General features: G+C 39.1%; 1 protein-coding gene across 1 annotated transcript in view; it reads right to left on the bottom strand.

Moving 5' to 3' along the window:
- Positions 1-20,493, bottom strand: part of LOC309493578 (uncharacterized protein) — a 66,165-nt gene that overhangs the window by 45,537 nt on the left and 135 nt on the right. Inside the window, exon 2 of the mRNA XM_082162709.1 lies at positions 7,502-7,536. Coding sequence (XP_082018835.1) covers positions 7,502-7,503 — 2 coding nt within the window. The 5' untranslated portion in view covers positions 7,504-7,536. The remainder of the gene's footprint in view (positions 1-7,501; positions 7,537-20,493) is intronic.

Below are 20,493 nucleotides of genomic sequence, written 5' to 3'. Positions count from 1 at the left end.
TGGTGCTACAGTTGTGGATGCCAAAGTTGTTGTTGTTACACCAATAGTTGTTGTGATTTCAGACATAGTTGTGGTTGCTGCATCAGTTGTCGACGTTGATGCTACAGATGAAGATGTTTGAGGGATGCTTGTTGTAGCCAATGTTTTTGTTGCATTTTCACCAACAGTTGTTGTGGTGTCAGACATAGTTGTGGTTCCTACATCAGCTATCGATGTTGGTGCCACAGTTGAGGATATTGGAGGGTTACTTGTGGATGCCAAAGTTATTGTTGTTGCACCAACAGTTGTTGTGGTGTCAGATATAGTTGTAGTTCCTGCATCAGTTGACGACGTTGGTCCTACAGATGAGGATATTAGAGGGTTATTTGTGGATGCCAAAGTTGTTGTTGTTGCACCAACAGTTGTTGTGGTGTCAGACATAGTTGTGGTTCCTGCATCAGTTGTCGACGTTGGTGCTACAGTTGTGGATGCCAAAGTTGTTGTTGTTGTTGCACCAATAGTTGTTGTGATTTCAGACATAGTTGTGGTTGCTGCATCAGTTGTCGACGTTGATGATAGAGATGAAGATGTTTGAGGGATGCTTGTTGTAGCCAATGTTGTTGTTGCAGTTTCACCAACAGTTGTTGTGGTGTCAGACATAGTTGTGGTTCCTACATCAGGTATCGATGTTGGTGCCACAGTTGAGGATATTGGAGGGTTACTTGTGGATGCCAAAGTTATTGTTGTTGCACCAACAGTTGTTGTGGTGTCAGATATAGTTGTGGTTCCTGCATCGGTTGTCGACGTCGGTGCTACAGTTGAGGATATTGGAGGGTTACTTGTGGTTGCCAAAGTTGTTGTTGTTGCACCAATAGTTGTTGTGATTTCAGACATAGTTGTGGTTGCTGCATCAGTTGTCGACGTTGATGCTACAGATGAAGATGTTTGAGGGATGTTTGTTTTAGCCAATTTTGTTGTTAATTCACCAACAGTTGTTGTGGTGTCAGACATAGTTGTTGTTCCTGCATCAGTTGTCAAAGTTGGTGCTAAAGTTGAAGATGTTTGAGGGGTGCTTGTCGTAGCCATTGTTATTGTTGTTGTTGTTGTTTCACCAACAGTTGTTGTGGTGTCAGATATAGTTGTGGTTCCTGCATCAGTTGTCGACGTCGGTGCTACAGTTGAGGATATTGGAGGGTTACTTGTGGTTGCCAGAGTTGTTGTTGTTGCACCAACAGTTGTTGTGGTGTCAGACATAGTTGTGGTTCCTGCATCAGTTGTCGACGTTGGTGCTAGAGTTGTGGATGCCAAAGTTGTTGTTGTTGTTGCACCAATAGTTGTTGTGATTTCAGACATAGTTGTTGTTGCTGCATCAGTTGTCGACGTTGATGCTACAGATGAAGATGTTTGAGGGATGCTTGTTGTAGCCAATGTTGTTGTTGTTAATTCACCAACAGTTGTTGTGGTGTCAGACATAGTTGTGGTTCCTGCATCAGTTGTCGACGTTGGTGCTACAGTTGTGGATGCCAAAGTTGTTGTTGTTGTTGTTGCACCAATAGTTGTTTTGATTTCAGACATAGTTGTGGTTGCTGCATCAGTTGTCGACGTTGATGCTACAGATGAAGATGTTTGAGGGATGCTTGTTGTAGCCAATGTTGTTGTTGTTAATTCACCAACAGTTGTTGTGGTGTCAGACATAGTTGTGGTTCCTGCATCAGTTGTCGACGTTGGTGCTACAGTTGTGGATGGCAAAGTTGTTGTTGTTGTTGTTGTTGCACCAACAGTTGTTGTGGTGTCAGACATAGTTGTGGTTCCTACATCAGATATCGATGTTGGTGCCACAGTTGAGGATATTGGAGGGTTGCTTGTGGATGCCAAAGTTATTGTTGTTGCACCAACAGTTGTTGTGGTATCAGATATAGTTGTGGTTCCTGCATCAGTTGTCGACATCGGTGCTACAGTTGAGGATATTGGAGGGTTACTTGTGGTTGCCAAAGTTGTTGTTGTTGCACTAATAGTTGTTGTGTTGTCAGATATAGTTGTGGTTGCTGCATCAGTTGTCGACGTTGATGCTACAGATGAAGATGTTTGAGGGATGCTTGTTGTAGCCAATGTTGTTGTTGTTAATTCACCAACAGTTGTTGTGTTGTCAGACATAGTTGTGGTTCCTGCATCAGTTGTCGACGTTGATGCTACAGTTGTGGATGCCAAAGTTGTTGTTGTTGTTGTTGCACCAATAGTTGTTGTGGTGTCAGACATAGTTGTGGTTCCTGCATCAGATGTCGACGTTGGTGCTACAGTTGTGGATGCCAAAGTTGTTGTTGTTACACCAATAGTTGTTGTGATTTCAGACATAGTTGTGGTTGCTGCATCAGTTGTCGACGTTGATGCTACAGATGAAGATGTTTGAGGGATGCTTGTTGTAGCCAATGTTGTTGTTGCATTTTCACCAACAGTTGTTGTGGTGTCAGACATAGTTGTGGTTCCTACATCAGCTATCGATGTTGGTGCCACAGTTGAGGATATTGGAGGGTTACTTGTGGATGCCAAAGTTATTGTTGTTGCACCAACAGTTGTTGTGGTGTCAGATATAGTTGTGGTTCCTGCATCAGTTGTCGACGTCGGTGCTACAGTTGAGGATATTGGAGGGTTACTTGTGGTTGCCAGAGTTGTTGTTGTTGCACCAACAGTTGTTGTGGTGTCAGACATAGTTGTGGTTCCTGCATCAGTTGTCGACGTTGGTGCTAGAGTTGTGGATGCCAAAGTTGTTGTTGTTGTTGCACCAATAGTTGTTGTGATTTCAGACATAGTTGTGGTTGCTGCATCAGTTGTCGACGTTGATGCTACAGATGAAGATGTTTGAGGGATGCTTGTTGTAGCCAATGTTGTTGTTGTTAATTCACCAACAGTTGTTGTGGTGTCAGACATAGTTGTTGTTCCTGCATCAGTTGTCGACGTTGGTGCTACAGTTGTGGATGCCAAAGTTGTTGTTGTTGCACCAATAGTTGTTGTGGTGTCAGACATAGTTGTGGTTCCTGCATCGGTTGTCAAAGTTGGTGCTAAAGTTGAAGATGTTTGAGGGGTGCTTGTCGTAGCCAATGTTGTTGTTGTTGTTTCACCAACAGTTGTTGTGGTGTCAGACATAGTTGTGGTTCCTGCATCAGTTGTCGACGTTGGTGCTAGAGTTGTGGATGCCAAAGTTGTTGTTGTTGTTGCACCAATAGTTGTTGTGATTTCAGACATAGTTGTGGTTGCTGCATCAGTTGTCGACGTTGATGCTACAGATGAAGATGTTTGAGGGATGCTTGTTGTAGCCAATGTTGTTGTTGTTAATTCACCAACAGTTGTTGTGGTGTCAGACATTGTTGTGGTTCCTGCATCAGTTGTCGACGTTGGTGCTACAGTTGTGGATGCCAAAGTTGTTGTTGTTGTTGTTGCACCAATAGTTGTTGTGATTTCAGACATAGTTGTGGTTGCTGCATCATTTGTCGACGTTGATGCTACAGATGAAGATGTTTGAGGGATGCTTGTTGTAGCAAATGTTGTTGTTGCATTTTCACCAACAGTTGTTGTGGTGTCAGACATAATTGTGGTTCCTGCATCAGTTGTCAACGTTGGTGCTACAGTTGAGGATATTGGAGGGTTACTTGTGGTTGCCAAAGTTGTTGTTGTTGCACCAATAGTTTTTGTGGTGTCAGACATAGTTGTGGTTCCTGCATCAGTTGTCAAAGTTGGTGCTAAAGTTGAAGATGTTTGAGGGGTGCTTGTCGTAGCCAATGTTGTTGTTGTTGTTTCACCAACAGTTGTTGTGGTGTCAGACATAGTTGTGGTTCCTGCATCAGTTGTCGACGTTGATGCTACAGTTGTGGATGCCAAAGTTGTTGTTTTTGTTGCACCAATAGTTGTCGTGATTTCAGACATAGTTGTGGTTGCTGCATCAGTTTTCGACGTTGATGCTACAGATGAAGATGTTTGAGGGATGCTTGTTGTAGCCAATGTTGTTGTTGCATTTTCACCAACAGTTGTTTTGGTGTCAGACATAGTTGATGTTCCTACATCAGATATCGATGTTGGTGCCACAGTTGAGGATATTGGAGGGTTACTTGTTGATGCCAAAGTTATTGTTGTTGGACCAACAGTTGTTGTGGTGTCAGATATAGTTGTGGTTCTTGCATCAGTTGTCGACGTCGGTGCTAGAGATGAAGAAGTTTGAGGGATGCTTGTTGTAGCCAATGTTTTTGTTGTTAAATCAGCAACAGTTGTTGTGGGTTCAGATATAGTTGTGGTTCCTGCATCAGTTGTCGACGTTGGTGCTACAGTTGTGGATGCCAAAGTTGTTGTTTTTGTTGTTGCACCAATAGTTGTTGTGATTTCAGACATAGTTGTGGTTGCTGCGTCAGTTGTCGACGTTGATGCTACAGATGAAGATGTTTGAGGGATGCTTGTTGTAGCCAATGTTGTTGTTGCATTTTCACCAATAGTTGTTGTGGTGTCAGACATAGTTGTGGTTCCTGCATTGGTTGTCAAAGTTGGTGCTAAAGTTGAAGATGTTTGAGGGGTGCTTGTCGTAGCCAATGTTGTTGTTGTTGTTGTTTCACCAACAGTTGTTGTGGTGTCAGACATAGTTGTGGTTCCTGCATCAGTTGTCGACGTTGGTGCTACAGTTGTGGATGCCAAAGTTGTTGTTGTTGTTGTTGTTGCACCAATAGTTGTTGTGATTTCAGACATAGTTTTGGTTGCTGCATCAGTTGTCGACGTTGATGCTACAGATGAAGATGTTTGAGGGATGCTTGTTGTAGCCAATGTTGTTGTTGCATTTTCACCAACAGTTGTTTTGGTGTCTGACATAGTTGTGGTTCCTGCATCAGTTGTAGATGTTGGTGCTACAGTTGGGGATATTGGAGGGTTACTTGTGGATGCCAAAGTTGTTGTTGTTGCACCAACAGTTGTTGTGGTGTCAGACATAGTTGTGGTTCCTGCATCAGTTGTCGACCTTGGTGCTACAGTTGTGGATGCCAAAGTTGTTGTTGTTGTTGTTGCACCAATAGTTGTTGTGATTTCAGACATAGTTGTGGTTGCTGCATCAGTTGTCGACGTTGATGCTACTGATGAAGATGTTTGAGGGATGCTTGTTGTAGCCAATGTTGTTGTTGCATTTTCACCAACAGTTGTTGTGGTGTCAGACATAGTTGTGGTTCCTGCATCAGTTGTCAACTTTGGTGCTACAGTTGAGGATATTGGAGGGTTACTTGTGGTTGCCAAAGTTGTTGTTGTTGCACCAATAGTTGTTGTGGTGTCAGACATAGTTGTGGTTCCTGCATCGGTTGTCAAAGTTGGTGCTAAAGTTGAAGATGTTTGAGGGGTGCTTGTCGTAGCCAATGTTGTTGTTGTTGTTTCACCAACAGTTGTTGTGGTGTCAGACATAGTTGTGGTTCCTGCATCCGTTGTCGACGTTGGTGCTACAGTTGTGGATACCAAAGTTGTTGTTGTTGTTGCACCAATAGTTGTTGTGATTTCAGACATAGTTGTGGTTGCTGCATCAGTTGTCGACGTTGATGCTACAGATGAAGATGTTTGAGGGATGCTTGTTGTAGCCAATGTTGTTGTTGCATTTTCACCAACAGTTGTTGTGGTGTCAGACATAGTTGTGGTTCCTGCATCAGTTGTCAACGTTGGTGCTACAGTTGAGGATATTTTAGGGTTACTTGTAGTTGCCAGAGTTGATATTGTTGCACCAATAGTTGTTGTGGTGTCAGACATAGTTGTGGTTCCTGCATCGGTTGTCAAAGTTGGTGCTAAAGTTGAAGATGTTTGAGGGGTGCTTGTCGTAGCCAATGTTGTTGTTGTTTCACCAACAGTTGTTGTGGTGTCAGACATAGTTGTGGTTCCTACATCAGTTGTCGATGTTGGTGCCACAGTTGAGGATATTGGAGGGTAAATTTTGGATGCCAAAGTTATTGTTGTTGCACCAACAGTTGTTGTGGTGTCAGATATAGTTGTGGTTCCTGCACCAGTTGTCGACGTCGGTGCTACAGTTGAGGATATTGGAGGGTTACTTGTGGATGCCAAAGTTATTGTTGTTTTGTCACCAACAGTTGTTGTGGTGTCAGATATAGTTGTGGTTCCTGCACCAGTTGTCGACGTCGGTGCTACAGTTGAGGATATTGGAGGGTTACTTGTGGATGCCAATGTTGTTGTTGTTTTGTCACCAACAGTTGTTGTGCTGTCAGACATAGTTGTGGTTCCTGCATCAGTTGTCAACGTTGGTGCTACAGTTGAGGATATTGGAGGGTTACTTGTGGTTGCCAAAGTTGTTGATGTAGCACCAGTAGTTGTTGTGGTGTCAGACATAGTTGTTGTTGCTGCAACAGTTGTTGATGTTGGTGCTACAGTTGAGGATGTTGGAGGGTTACTTGTAGTTGCCAGAGTTGATGTTGTTGCACCTATAGTTGTTGTGGTGTCAGACATAGTTGTTGTTCCTGCATCGGTTGTCAAAGTTGGTGCTAAAGTTGAAGATGTTTGAGGGGTGCTTGTCGTAGCCAATGTTGTTGTTGTTGTTTCACCAACAGTTGTTGTGGTGTCAGACATAGTTGTGGTTCCTGCATCAGTTGTAGATGTTGGTGCTACAGTTGATGATATTGGAGGGTTACCTGGGGATACCAAAGTTATTGTTGTTGCATCAAAAGTTATTGTGGTGTCAGACATAGTTGTGGTTCCTGCATCAGTTGACGACGTTGGTCCTACAGATGAGGATATTGGAGGGTTACTTGTGGTTGCTAAATTTGTTGTTGTTGCACCAATAGTTTTTGTTATGTCAGACATAGTTGTGGTTGCTGGATCAGTTGTTGACGTTGATGCTACAGTTGAATATATTTGAGGAGTGCCCGACGTAGCCCATGTTGTTGTTTTTTCACCAACACTTGTTGTGGTGTCAGACATAGTTGTGGTTCCTACATCAGTTGTCGATGTTGGTTCTACAGTTGAGGATGTTGCAGGGTTACTTGTGGTTGCCAAAGTTGCTGTTTTACCAATAGTGGATGTGGTTTCAATCATAGTTGTGCTTGTTAGATGAATTGTAGTTTTTGCTTCTGTCATTGACTCCTCCACTTTTGTTTGAGGGTTCATTGTGGTTGTAGAAAGCAGTGTTGAGGTTAAATCTTTAGTTGTTGTTGTTTGATGCACATCTGTGACTTTAAAAGCCTCATTTTCTGTCGTTTGAACTGGTGTTGTGGTATAAACTTCTGAATTCGTTAGAACTGATTCTGTAGTTTCTTTAAGTCCTTTCGTACATCCGTAAACCGTCCACCACAAATATACTGTCAAAATACGTATTATTTTCATTTCATATTTCATTGTTGTTTATTTCTTAGCTGTTTTTTAATTAATAGAATTTTGGTTCACATAAATATCAGTTATTCTTGTATTATTTTGGTTAATTTTGTCTATTATATTATTATTAAGCCTGTCATATTTTCCTTAAATTTCATTTTAAACACATTGTATTATTTAACATAGATTTACTCACATATGGTGAGGACAGTTTTCCTTCCGCCATCATACCTAAAAGTAAAAACATAAAATTAGGTTTTGTTTCAATGATTTAAGACATGTTTCATTTTATATTTGTATAATTTATATACCCATAATATAGCAGAGCTTAAAGAATAATGATTTGTTTCGATTTTAAAGTATGTGTTTTTGCATTATAGGATATTTGAAGCAAGGTTTTCCAACTAGAGATCTCCAGACTTCCAGAAAAACACTAACCAGCCATCCATCTTCACACTGGTTGTAATGTGTGTGTTGTTTTTGTTTTTTTGGATGTACCTGTGAAACCTTAAATAGCCACAGCTAGCCGGTTAGATTTTTTTGCAAAATGCCACATCATTAAATCCTTAAACCAGCCAGGCCTATATCAGCAGACTTTTTGAAATATGCAGTTTAAATTCATCACGTAATTATCGTATTCATTGTGGATGTTGTGTATTTAAAAGTGAGTAAAGCGTTTTGAATGAAATCCTTACAAGTGCAGTATGTTTTTAGTCCCACACAGGGCTCGCATGTAAAATCTCCGGGAAATTAGTCTCGAGGCTAATGTAGCTAGTGAGTTGTGTGGAAAGTCTGCTGGCATATTGTATAAATACTCGTCAGAAGAAGCGACTGGGTTAAGTTCCAGCATAGTCTCCTCCTGCGTGTGTCTTCTCTAATGTCTGTCGGAACCAGGATTGTTCAGAAACATTTTAACTGAGGAATAACATCACAGTACGCGCCGTCACATTGTGATCTGGTTAGTAGCCTAGTGTAACGGATTATTGTCAATGGACAGGCGCCAGTTTTGAGAAGAAAATTATTAAGAATGATCGTCAATATTTAAAACTGAAAAAATGTTGACTTACATGATACCCTACCATGCATCTCATCTTTCATTTTATTGTGTAACATTATCTAAGCGTGGCAATCATCAGCGCTGCCGGTGCTGCCAGTCAGGAGATTAACGAGCAGCTTATTTGGTTTGTGAGTTTTAAAGGGTTAGTTCACCCAAAAATGAAAATTCTGTCAGTAATTACTCACCCTCATGTTGTTCCAACCCCGTAAGACCTTCGTTCATCTTCCGAACACAAATTAAGATATTTTTGATTAAATCTGAGAGCTGTCTCACTCCCATAGGCTTCTAAGACATTATAACTTGATGGCCCAGAAAATGCATTAAAGACATCATTAATATAGTCCAAGTGACTACAGTGGCTCAATCTTAAGTTTATAAAGCGACGAGAATAGTTTTTGTGCGCAAAAAAAACACTTTATTCCACTATTTATTTCCTTATCTCTGGGCCTCAAGTTTTTTCACGTAGTGTTTTAGCGCAGCGCGTCTGTGTTGCACGTCACCACGTAGGCTCACTATTGGCCGACGCTGGTCATGTGTGTCATGCGTGTGACGTACAACACTGAAGCGCTGCGCCAGTGTTGCCAGATGTACGATAATTATCGTATTTGTACGAGGACAAATTTTGACCTCTGTACGATGTACGATCAATAATGAAAAAAATCCCATAATGTACGATAATTTCAGAGTTTTCAGTCGTTCGTCCAAACACACATCCTACCGCTTCTCTCTCTGACCCTGAATCATTTCGCAGGCTCACCGGCCTGCACGCAAGCACACACACTACACGGTGTCGACCACACGTCAACACTACACTACAGTTTTGCCGAAGAAGACAGTTCAGTTTAGATCAGTTCCATGACGGCATCTGTACCGTAAAAGGATTCCCCAACCAACAACATCTGCCAACACAGCACAAGTGGATGTGGCATCCGATGATGACAGCGACTTAGAGATCGAATTTGAATCTTTCTAGTGTTAATTGTGCACTTTTTTCTCTCTGTATCATAGTTTAATTATGGTCTAGTTCAAAATGTGGACTGTCGGCATATCTTTTGCACTTTGGCAAAAAAAAGTTAAGTAGCCAGACTTCCTCCAGTTAGTGTGAGCGTATTACACAGCTTGTTTAAATTGGCTGTAAAATTATTTGGAAAATACAATTTTGGAAAATAGCTATATTTTATGTGTTTGGTTCGTGTACGATAATCTTTCTCAAAAAACGATAATTTTGAGGTTTTGGTACGATACTTCGACATTTCTAATCTGGCAACACTGCGCTGCGCTATTACACTACGTGAAAAAACTCGAGGCCCAGAGAGAAGGAAATAAATAGTGGAATAAAGTCATTATTTTTGTTGTTTTTTGCACACAAAAAGTATTCGTGTCGCTTTATAAACTTAAGATTGAGCCACTGTAGTCACTTGGACTATATTAACGATGTCTTTAATGCATTTTCTGGGCCAGCAAGTTATAATATCTTAGAAGCCTATGGAGGAGTGAGACAGCTCTCAGATTTAATCAAAAATATCTTAATTTGTGTTCGGAAGATGAACGAAGGTCTTACGGGGTTGGAACAACATGAGGGTGAGTAATTACTGACAGAATTTTCATTTTTGGGTGAACTAACCCTTTAATGTTAAAGACACTATCAACATCACAGTAATATTTTGACTTTTATTGCCTAAATGTTGACAATATTAGTCTAAAGTACTCTTTTATTGGCCTACTATAATTCGGTTTGCAAATACTGAATTTAAATAGACATTTTGTTTGTTTGTCACATTTGGTCATATTTGGTAATATTTGTAATAATGTTTTTTTTATATATACTTCCACAAAAAAAGCTTAATTTGCATGTTAGTTATATTGCAACACTCGTGATTATGTGTAATCAACAGGTGGGGACCAACATGGTTGAATATTCACAAAATGAGATGACTGGATCATTGCTGCATATTCTGTGCCTCAAGGATGAGATGAGGGGGACATGTCAGACCTTTGCCATTGTTCCAGGCCACGCCATCGAGACCGAGTCTTTGCTGGAGGCTGTTGATCTTTGTTTCAAAGCTTTTTTTGTTTTTGATGTTAAATACACGCAATGTCTCCCCGCGTGAGAGTTTCTCCAGCATGCCTTGCATCAAATTAATGGAAAAGAGTCCTCCTCTGTAAAATTTGAGGACAACAATTGTTTCAGGCCCATGTGATATTTAGTCGCATTTTAAATGTTTGTTGCTGTTCTTAATAAACAACACATCTTAATAAACAAACTCGTAATCATATAAGTTCAAATGAGTTGCTTAATGACTTTTAAAGGTGCGTTGTGTAATATTTACAAGGATCTGTTGACAGAAATGCAATATTTACATTTATGCATTTGGCAGACACTTTTATCCAAAGCGACTTACATTGCATTCAAGGTAGACATTTTACATTTTGTCTGTTCTTGCTTTCCCTGGGAATCGAACCCATGACCTTGGCATTGCTAGCGCCAACACTCTACTGGTTGAGCTACAGGAAAGGTAGCTCAATCAATATCAAATACACAACTATGTGGTGGTATAAAGACCTTACTTAATGAACGTTATGTTTTTATTACCTTAGAAGTAGGCTATACATTGTATAATTGTAATAATTGTATACAAAAAATTATTAAAGAAATTTATTTTAAAAAAATCAAAAAAACAATTAAACGAGATTTAAATCAAATTTACAGTGCCCTCTCTTTATTGTATTACAGAGACAATAATTATTTTACATTCGTAACATAACAAATATTTGTTTCTAATTTTATTAAGTCAATGAGACATGAAATAGCCCAGCATATAAGTAGGACTTAACCCAGCAAGAGGGTTAATTCCACCCACAGGTTGGGTCAAATGAATGACCTAGAAATATGGGTTAAATGGTAAAACCCAGCAGTTGGGTCAAACCAACCCAGCCCGTGTTCTGTCCAATAGTGGCCCAGCGGTGTGGTTAAAGGTGCAGTGTGTAATTTTTAGCGGCATCTAGTGGTGAGGTTTGCGAATTGCAAACAGCAGTCACTCACTGCCTATCCCTCAAATTGCAAACTCGAAGGAGAAGGTACGACATAGGATCGGAAGATGTCGTCGTCTGAGTCAGCAGAGAGTAGCAAGTCAAGCAATGAGGTTTCTTTATATTATATTTTATATTAAATTATATTTACTTTTTATTCAGTAAAACCACGTTATTGCGATTGTTATTTTTACTTGTTCATCATTGTGTTAGTCTTTTATTCACTGACTTTACTAGAGATGGGAATTGCTAAGATTTTATCAATATCAATGCCACTAACGATTCTGCTTATCGATCCGATTCATTAACGATTCTCTTATCGATTATTGATAGCACTGTGTGTAAAAATTTTGTCATATGCTTTTCAAAAAAACAAGTTGTTTTATTTATTTTAAAGCTTAAGCAAGCAAACTATACTTTTTATGTAATTTATGTAATAAATAGAACCTTATTGTAAAGTGTTACTGATTAGTTATACACCGATTCAGACGTCTACTGAGTTCACTGTTGGAAAGATCAGTTGTTTTAACCATTCATTAAAATTAAAGGTGCAATGTGTAATATTTCTGAGGATCTATTGACCGAAATGCAATATAAGATCCATAACTATGTTTTCAGTGGTGTATAAAGATCTTACTTAATGAACCATTATGTTTTTATTACATTAGAATGAGTCATTTATATCTACATAACCGCGGGCACCCCCATTCTATGAAGGTCGACATATTGTGACGTCATGTTTCTACCGTAGCCGACAGCGAACAAACAGCGCTACAGAGCGCGTTTCGTTACTAACTTGAATGAGAAGCAGCAGAAAAAGACGCAGCAGAATACTCAGGTTGTTCCTGACTCTGCAAACGTGGAGAAAAACATGCTGTCTGAACGACGCCTCGGACATCGTAACGTTAGCTATTTCTATTTGATTTGAGCAGAGGAGGTAATCATGGAGAGGAAGAAGCGATCTAAAGCTTGGCTTTATTTTACTAAACGAGACAAATTATGCCGTTTGCAATAACAAGGTTTTTCCTGCATTGAACTTGTTTTAGCGCCCACCAAAGCGAATTTTTGTCCCGCCAAAGTCTTATTTGATCGGTGAGTAATGTAGATGAACTGCTGCGCTTGTGACAGGGCGCATGTTTAACTGAAAGAACGAGCAGAGAGAGAGACCCGGTCGCGCGCGCGCACTCTCTGTCTTCGGAGCCAGGCGAAAGTGTAAACAAGACTTCACCGTCTCCAAACTAAGCTCTCTCTCCCTTGCACATATTAATCAAAATAAATCGACACGGTGGTAAAAGGTCGGAAGACCAAAGTTTCATGTGGAGCATTCAGAGATTTTTTTTTCAGTCATTAGTTCGCAAATTGGACGTGTCATGTGCGTTGTGTGATTATCCCAGCAGTTAGGACATGGACATCCAAGATTTGTGTCAACACAGAAAACATTTCATCACTGGATAGTTTTTTAAAGTGTTAAAGTGTTGTTTTATGTCAGCTGAATGTCCGGAATGCTTTTCAGAGAAGATAAGGCAACTTATTTAGCACAATTCACACCCAGCGGTAATTCAGGAAAAGAAAAGAAAAATCTCTGAATGCTCCACATGAAACTTGGTCTTCCGACCTTTTAACACCGTGTCAATTTATTTTTATTTATATGTGCGAGGGAGAGAGAGCAAGACAGCGCTTAGTTTGGAGATGGTGAAGTCTTGTTTACACTTTCGCCTGGCTCCGAAGACAGAGAGTGCGCGCGCGCGACCGGGTCTCTCTCTCTGCTCGTTCTTTCAGTTAAACATGCGCCCTGTCACAAGCGCAGCAGTTCATCTACATTACTCACCGATCAAATAAGACTTTGGTGGGACAAAAATTCGCTTTGGTGGGCGCTAAAACAAGTTCAATGCAGGAAAAACCTTGTTATTGCAAACGGCATAATTTGTATTCAATTGTGACAAGAACATCATCGGTCCTTTACTAAGCATGTATGCGAGGCGAGTACGATTCACCCTCAGCTTGTGACAGCTGAAATGGATCTTGTGAAATGTGCAATTGCATCGCCGATCACCCTTAAAAAACTTCAAGATGAAGTACGGAAGGATAGATATCCAAACTTTTACCATCTGCTGCAACTTGCACTCACACTGCCTGTTGGCTCTGCTACGTCAGAAAGAAGTTTCTCAGTTATGAGAAGAATAAGAAACTGGCTCCGATCTGCAATGGCTCAGGACAGATTCTCAGATATTTCCCTACTGCACATAGAGAACGATTTGACTGCAAATTTATCAGAGGAGAAGATAGTGGACATCTACGCAACTCGGAAAAAGAGGCGGCTTCTTCTGCATTAGATAAGATATGTTTTTAACACTACTCTTTGTATAGCAGTCCTTGTACATTGTAAATGTATTTTAAATGTAGAAGGTATGATATATGAAGCCTATATGGTAGCCTATATGAAAGAATCTGAGCTTGTGGTCTGCCAGCAGGTGGTCGTGTGATGGCTGTATATATGGGCTGTCACCCAGATAGCAAGGTGACATTGATTCAATATTGAAATTCTATCAGAATCATCATTTTGGTTGAGGTTGAAAATTCAATGCTAAATAATATTGGATCAGTTTTTATATTTCAATGCTTTTCAGTGTTGAAAAAGACAAACATTGAATCAATATTGTTTTTTGGTCAGCTTCATTTTTCCCCACTGGGGGAACTTGAGAACAACGCGTCAGACATTTCTCTGACGTCACAACACGAGCGTCTTGAACTTTCTGGCTCCCCGCTCGCGATATTTTTTTCCCCAGGATGGTAGGGGAAGACTCATAAATATTCATTAGGGAAGTCATCCCTGATTGGTCTGATGACCTACCCCAACCCCACCCCTAAACCTACCCGCCATTGGGGGTCTGATGACCTACCCCTAACCCCACCCTAAACCTACCCGTCACTGGGGTTAAGACCAATCAGGGATGACTTCCCTAATGAATATTCATGAGTCTTCCCCTACCATCCTGGGGAAACAAATATCGCTCCCCGCTCAACCACCGGACTTGGATGAAAGGTAGGTTGAACTTGGAAATTAGTTTTAATAAATATACTTCTATTAATATAATGCAACGTTTGAATTTGTGTTTTAGCCTGATCTCATGAAAATGCGTCTCTATTTTAAGCATTGTGTTTATCGTGCAATAAATACGCAAAAATTAGTTTTTACGTGCATATGATACGCAGTTTTCGCGTGCATTTGATATGCACTTTTTTGCGTGTAATACACACGCACCCCACACGACTAATCCTACCCATGCGTATCATATGCACGTACCCTACCACTACTAAACCTACCCTAAACCTACCCATGCATATCATATGCACGTAAAAAGTCATTTTGGCGTATACATTGCACGATAAACACAATGCGTGCTATAAAGACGCATTTAGTGTGATCGGGTTGGTTTTAGAGTTAATTAATGTTGTTTGTGAACATGAATACTAAGAGTAGCCTATGTATTTGAGCTGTAATTAATCAAATTCTTTCATTTGCGCAACCGTTTGTGATAGGCTATAACGTTACAGGTTAGCCAAGCTACATTACTGAATATATTTTATACAAGATGTTGCATTTACTCGTTTATTTTCCATAAATGTATTCAGTTTAGACCTTGGGTGTATGAGTATAAAATAATTTAAAAATAAATCCTTTACCGTGTATGCAGCGCAAGATATTTGAAATGCTGTGGGCGGGAAGTGTGCGGGGAGCGGGACAAAACGGCTGTGTGAATTCATGCATTATATTATTGAGTATATACATACATACCTTTTTATCTCCGTGTGTGCTGTAACTCTGTCTGACACACCCACCGCTAGCCTAGCTTAGCACAAAGACTGAAGGTAAACAGCTCCAGCTAGCATACTACTCCCAATAAGTGACAAAATAACGCCAACATTTTCCTATTTACATGTTGTGATTTGTATAGTCACCGCGTGTACTAATAATATACCATATACATACTGGGAACTATATTCTCAGAAGGCGAAGCACTGCTACTTCTGCTGAGTGATTTACTCCAACTCTGACCGAACTCTCTGCTCCTCACCATGGGGCTTCTCAGGTGCTGCGAGCAAATCACTCCGCCCAAGTAGCAGTGCTTCGTCTTCTGAGAATATAGTTCTCAGTATGTATACGGTTAATGTCTGTGTCTCATGTGACCTTGTTATTTGTACACGCTGTAACTATACAAATCACAACATGTAAATAGGAAAATGTTGGTGTTATTGTGTCACTTATTGGGAGCAGTCGGGACATTTTTTTTTATTTATTTTTTTTACAGATCGGGCTTGGTCGGACTCGGGCTCATTTAGCTTCTCTCCTTTCATCGTGCCCATAATATACATGCAGAGCGCAGGCTATGACATATTGTTATATTGATAATATTATAATAATGCAACGCAATATGCGATTACGCGAGTCACGCAACACACATGCAATGCATTAGGTGACAGTTGACCATGCAGAGCATCAGGGAGAAGTTGGAGCGTGGGGAGTTAATAAAAGTTCCCAATACTTCAGGAAAAGCTGCATTTTGAAAGAGTTTTGATTTGATTACCGCAACAAACAATGAGCCTGAAGCCTTCAACAGTGCGTGGATGCTATTCTTTTTCTTCACAACACTCGCGAATAAACAGTGAATGAGCCTATCAGTTAAACAGATTTTTTATTTATTTATTATATTTTTATTATTATTTAACGTTAGCCAGTTGGCGAAGAGTTCTTTGAAACGTTGTTCTTCAGTAAAGTTCTTCAGTTAAAGCTGCGTCATATCATTACGCCTGCTGGACGGCAGCAAAGTTTCTTGATTATTACGCAGGAATGAGAGTATAGTTCCTAGCCATATCAGCCTAGAAAATCGCAACTTTTCATTTTCCGTCGGTCTTAGTACACGATGTAACTACAGAAGAGTCAAGTTTTAAATAGGAAAAATATCGAAACTCTTTGGTCATTTTTTTGAGAGAGATGCTAATGGTCCTGTCCGATTCAATGATCTATGCTAAGCTATGCTTAAAGTGGTACCGCCAGACCCGGAGATCGGCTGAATGGATTCGAAAATGGTAAGACTCAACTATTTAACTCTGGGGGAGTTGTAAAATGAGCCTATTTCCAAAAAAAAGTGGAGTATCCCTTTAACGCTAGCTGCATTTGCCTATAGGTGTTTTTCTTCGTCCAGGGAAAAATTTTAATGTTTAAAAAAATGAATGATAATAATAGTACAGTTTACATAACTAATTAATGTACCTGTAGCAAAAAAATTCGGCCACATATAAGTACTGTAATTGTTTTTCTTCTCCTTAGGACCAAAAGCTTTTTTAATGTTGTTTGACGACTGAGGACACTTTGCAATTCATGGTAAGTAATTTCTATAAAAACTGCTATAATTGTTAACAGATCATATTATTTAAAGCTGCAGTCCGCAGTTTTTCCTCTTTGTCGCCATCTCTGTTCGAAATCTGCAATTGCAGTTATTCGCGGAATTATCAACTTTATGTGCGTTGTGCGTTGTGCGTTGTGCCTCGGCATGGCACAGCACGGATGAATCCAATGTTTTGAGGAGAATGTGCGGCTGTCAATCATGCGTTGGTGGTGTGGATACTGTCATTTGCAATTACAGATTCTGCTTTTTGGAAGTATGACCAACATAAGAATTTTCTCTGGAAAATGTCATCTGAACAAGTAACATCCACTTTTGTTCTGACCAACTAAGGGGAAAAAAGCATTGCAGTAAATCGCACTGATTAAATAATCGCTTATCATATCACGTCAAACCGTGCAAATTATACTTTGTTCTCAAATTGTTAATGTCAACAACATCAGCATTGGGTGACTACATTTAATGCCCTTCCGATATTTATCCTTGTTTTCGCATGGGCCCAGTTGCAGTCTCTTTTTTTTTCTCCGAAGTCTTTCGCGTTTTACAACGGGTGAATCTCCAGTTGTCACATTGTCGTTTGAACCTTTCTGGATCCGCCATCAAATTGATACGTTTAATTCAACGCTATCTCACGACCAATTCGTACAAATTCGTACGAATGATAAAAATATGGCTAAATCGTACGAATTCGTACGACCTCACTCGTACGAATTTGTACGATTTGTCTAAACCCACGTGATGGGTAGGTTTAGGGGCGGGGTCAGGGGTAGGTCATTCGTATGAATTCATACGAATTGGCCAATTCGTAAAATATGTACGATTTTGCAAAAATCGTACTAATTCGTACGAGTGAGGTCGTATGAATTCGTACGAATTAGCCACTTTGTAAAATTTGTACGTTTTCCCGTGAGATCGGGTTGGTTTAATTATATCAAGTGCTGCGAGAAAAGACTATAAATCTCCACCTCCAACATCCTTACACGCAACATAGCCTACTAGCCGAGGCTCCTTCTTTATGTGTACAGATGTGACGTAATGCGGCAAAGACATGCTCGAATTTCCCGCGGAAATCCACCAGTACCACTGGAATTAAAAACATTATTACAAGACACTTAGCCTACATCTCGGATGGCCTGAAGGTGTGTAAATTACCAGCAAATTAAAGTTTTTGGGTGATCTATCCCTTTAATCAAGAATGATTAATTATGAGTATAAAGATAATTTATGATTTGTTGATGTATGTTTTATTTTCAGACTAAATTATAAATGAAACCATTGATTGGTTCAGATGCATTTCTTGATTGCAAATCTGTCCAGTCATCAATACAAATTATTTTAGTTTTGTACATTTTAATTTTTTCCTGTCCTTTATAACATATCTGCAAAATCGGATTACCTATTACAGATTATTTGGATTTTTTTAAAATAAGAAAAATAATCACAATTGCTTTATCAACATTCTCCTGAGAAGAGTGTGTGCTGAAGGCCCTATTTATTTTCCTGAGAGAAAATCCTGAAGACCTCATCAAGGAGTGCCTTGTGAGTTGAACGTCTGCATATTTTTATTTATTTTTCAGAAAAAGTTATATTTGTGTATTTTGTAGTTACGATCGATAGCAAAAGGCAATGAAACCTGCTTGTTTGTTTTATGTACACTACTTTAGGATAACCAGACAGATCACTGTGAGGGTGACCTTGAGCAGCTCACCATGGCAGTGTTTATTATTCGGAAGGCGAGGGAGAACTTCATGATCAACCTGATGACACCGTCCCACTTTATCATGAAATATAATCATTAAAATCTTTCAGAAATCTTTTTTTTTTTTTTTTTGCATTGTTGTTTGACTCCATATTTTAGTCGTGTCCCCAGGTTTTCACTCAGTCATGTTACCCTCAAAGATAGCCCCCTCTAAAAAACCTGTGCAAAAATCTTGTCTGTCTCGTTCTCATGTCTGGTCTTGTGAGATAAGTGTCTCATCACACCCCTACTGTCTGTACATTAAACTATTTTATGGTCTGTCTGAATATTCGATTCTAATTGGATGGACGGTGTGCAATAAATCCAAGTCAGTTTAATCACTGTTCGATATTGAGCTGAGCGCACACACAGGAAGTTGCATCATCTGGATCTGATGCAGGCCACGAGAAGACCAAAAGTAATTCCTTTCATTTTAATTTCTATATATTTTATGAAATTATAACTGAGAAGGTCAATCTCAACTGTTCTGTTACCTGAATAATTTCTTAGAAGTTATTTGTTTATTTTAATTATTAAAAAAATACTTAATGTAAGTCACTAGCATTTGCTCAGTGTCCTCATCGTATTAGCAGGTAAGCCATATGGCAATTTGTCATGTATTTGCTCTTTTTTTATATATATATTTTTTTATATATATGGAAAATAACATGTTTGTTGATCACCTGTGTTCACCTGGTTATGAGTTGCCTTACCAAGGAAATGGTAGTTTTTAGTTTAGTTCACCGCCCTCCGGGTGCCTCCGGGCGGTGTCAGGTATCATATTACAAAATGTATTTTTAACTACTTTATAATCAAAACCTTTTCTAATCTTGACAATACACAAATGGTCAGAAAGGTCTGAGTTTCAAGGTTCCATATTTGGCGACTATTTTGTGATATAAGTTATATTTGGACAAAAAAAAAAAAAAAAGTTGAATTTGTTAGGAGAATGCTTCAACAACAAACGAACAAAAATCAATGGAGTGTGGGTGACACCCGCTGATTATTTTTGGCACAGCATTTAAACAAAAATCCCATAAGAACAAATTTGGAACACAACTTGGTTAGATAGGCTATGTGGCTTTGATTTTATAGTAATTGTAGAGTAAAAAATATTTAGTAAAATAGGCTACATATTGTGTGTAAAATATATTTTTGGTACAGTAGGCTACATTTGATTTACAGTAAATTTAAACTTCCATAACTTTTTCATACTTTAATTTTTCGAAATGCAATAATCTGCTGAGTGTCTTCTTTAAAACAAGACCAATAATATATTTTGGTCCCCTTCACTCGATTATCCCTTCACTCGATAATATAATTGTCAACAGTTAAGGGGTTAAATAAAATTTCATGCACAAAATGTAAACTGATGTCCTTGTCTTCTGTAGCCTATCCACCCCATCTACCAGTTGGCCATAGTGAGCTTAAAAACTGCACAATTTATGAATCTGGAAGATTTTAAATAACTTTCATTTTTATCAGATTAATATGAAAATATAAAGACACGGAGCAAGAAAAAAAACTGCCAAAAAAATGAGGACTCAATTCGCTCAATACATTTATATAAATATGAAATTCAAAACGACTGAAGTTGTTATTTTGCATTTTGTATTTCACTTAATGGCAGAATAACAAGATTCGGAGAATAAAGACAAACACTTTTAATTAGCCTGTTTGTTTGTTTGTTTGTTTGTTTGTTTGTTTGTTTGTTTGTTTGTTTGTTTGTTTTTATTTGTTTGATGTTATTAAAAAAAAATCTTGATGATGTCTCGAACATCACCCAATTACAATGACACATTAAATATATAAATTAAATTGTTAAATGCGCTGGACCAGACAAAGAAATGCCTGGTCCAGAGAAATGACTTCGTTTTAATCCAACACAAGATTAAGAACAACGAACAAACAAAAACAAACAAAAAATCTCGTTAAAGATTGCAGTCTAGATTTCATCT

Source organism: Leuciscus leuciscus (assembly GCF_965113295.1).
Source record: "Leuciscus leuciscus genome assembly, chromosome: 3".
NCBI classification, from domain to species: domain Eukaryota; kingdom Metazoa; phylum Chordata; class Actinopteri; order Cypriniformes; family Leuciscidae; genus Leuciscus; species Leuciscus leuciscus.
This window is presented reverse-complemented; position numbering and strand designations above follow the sequence as displayed.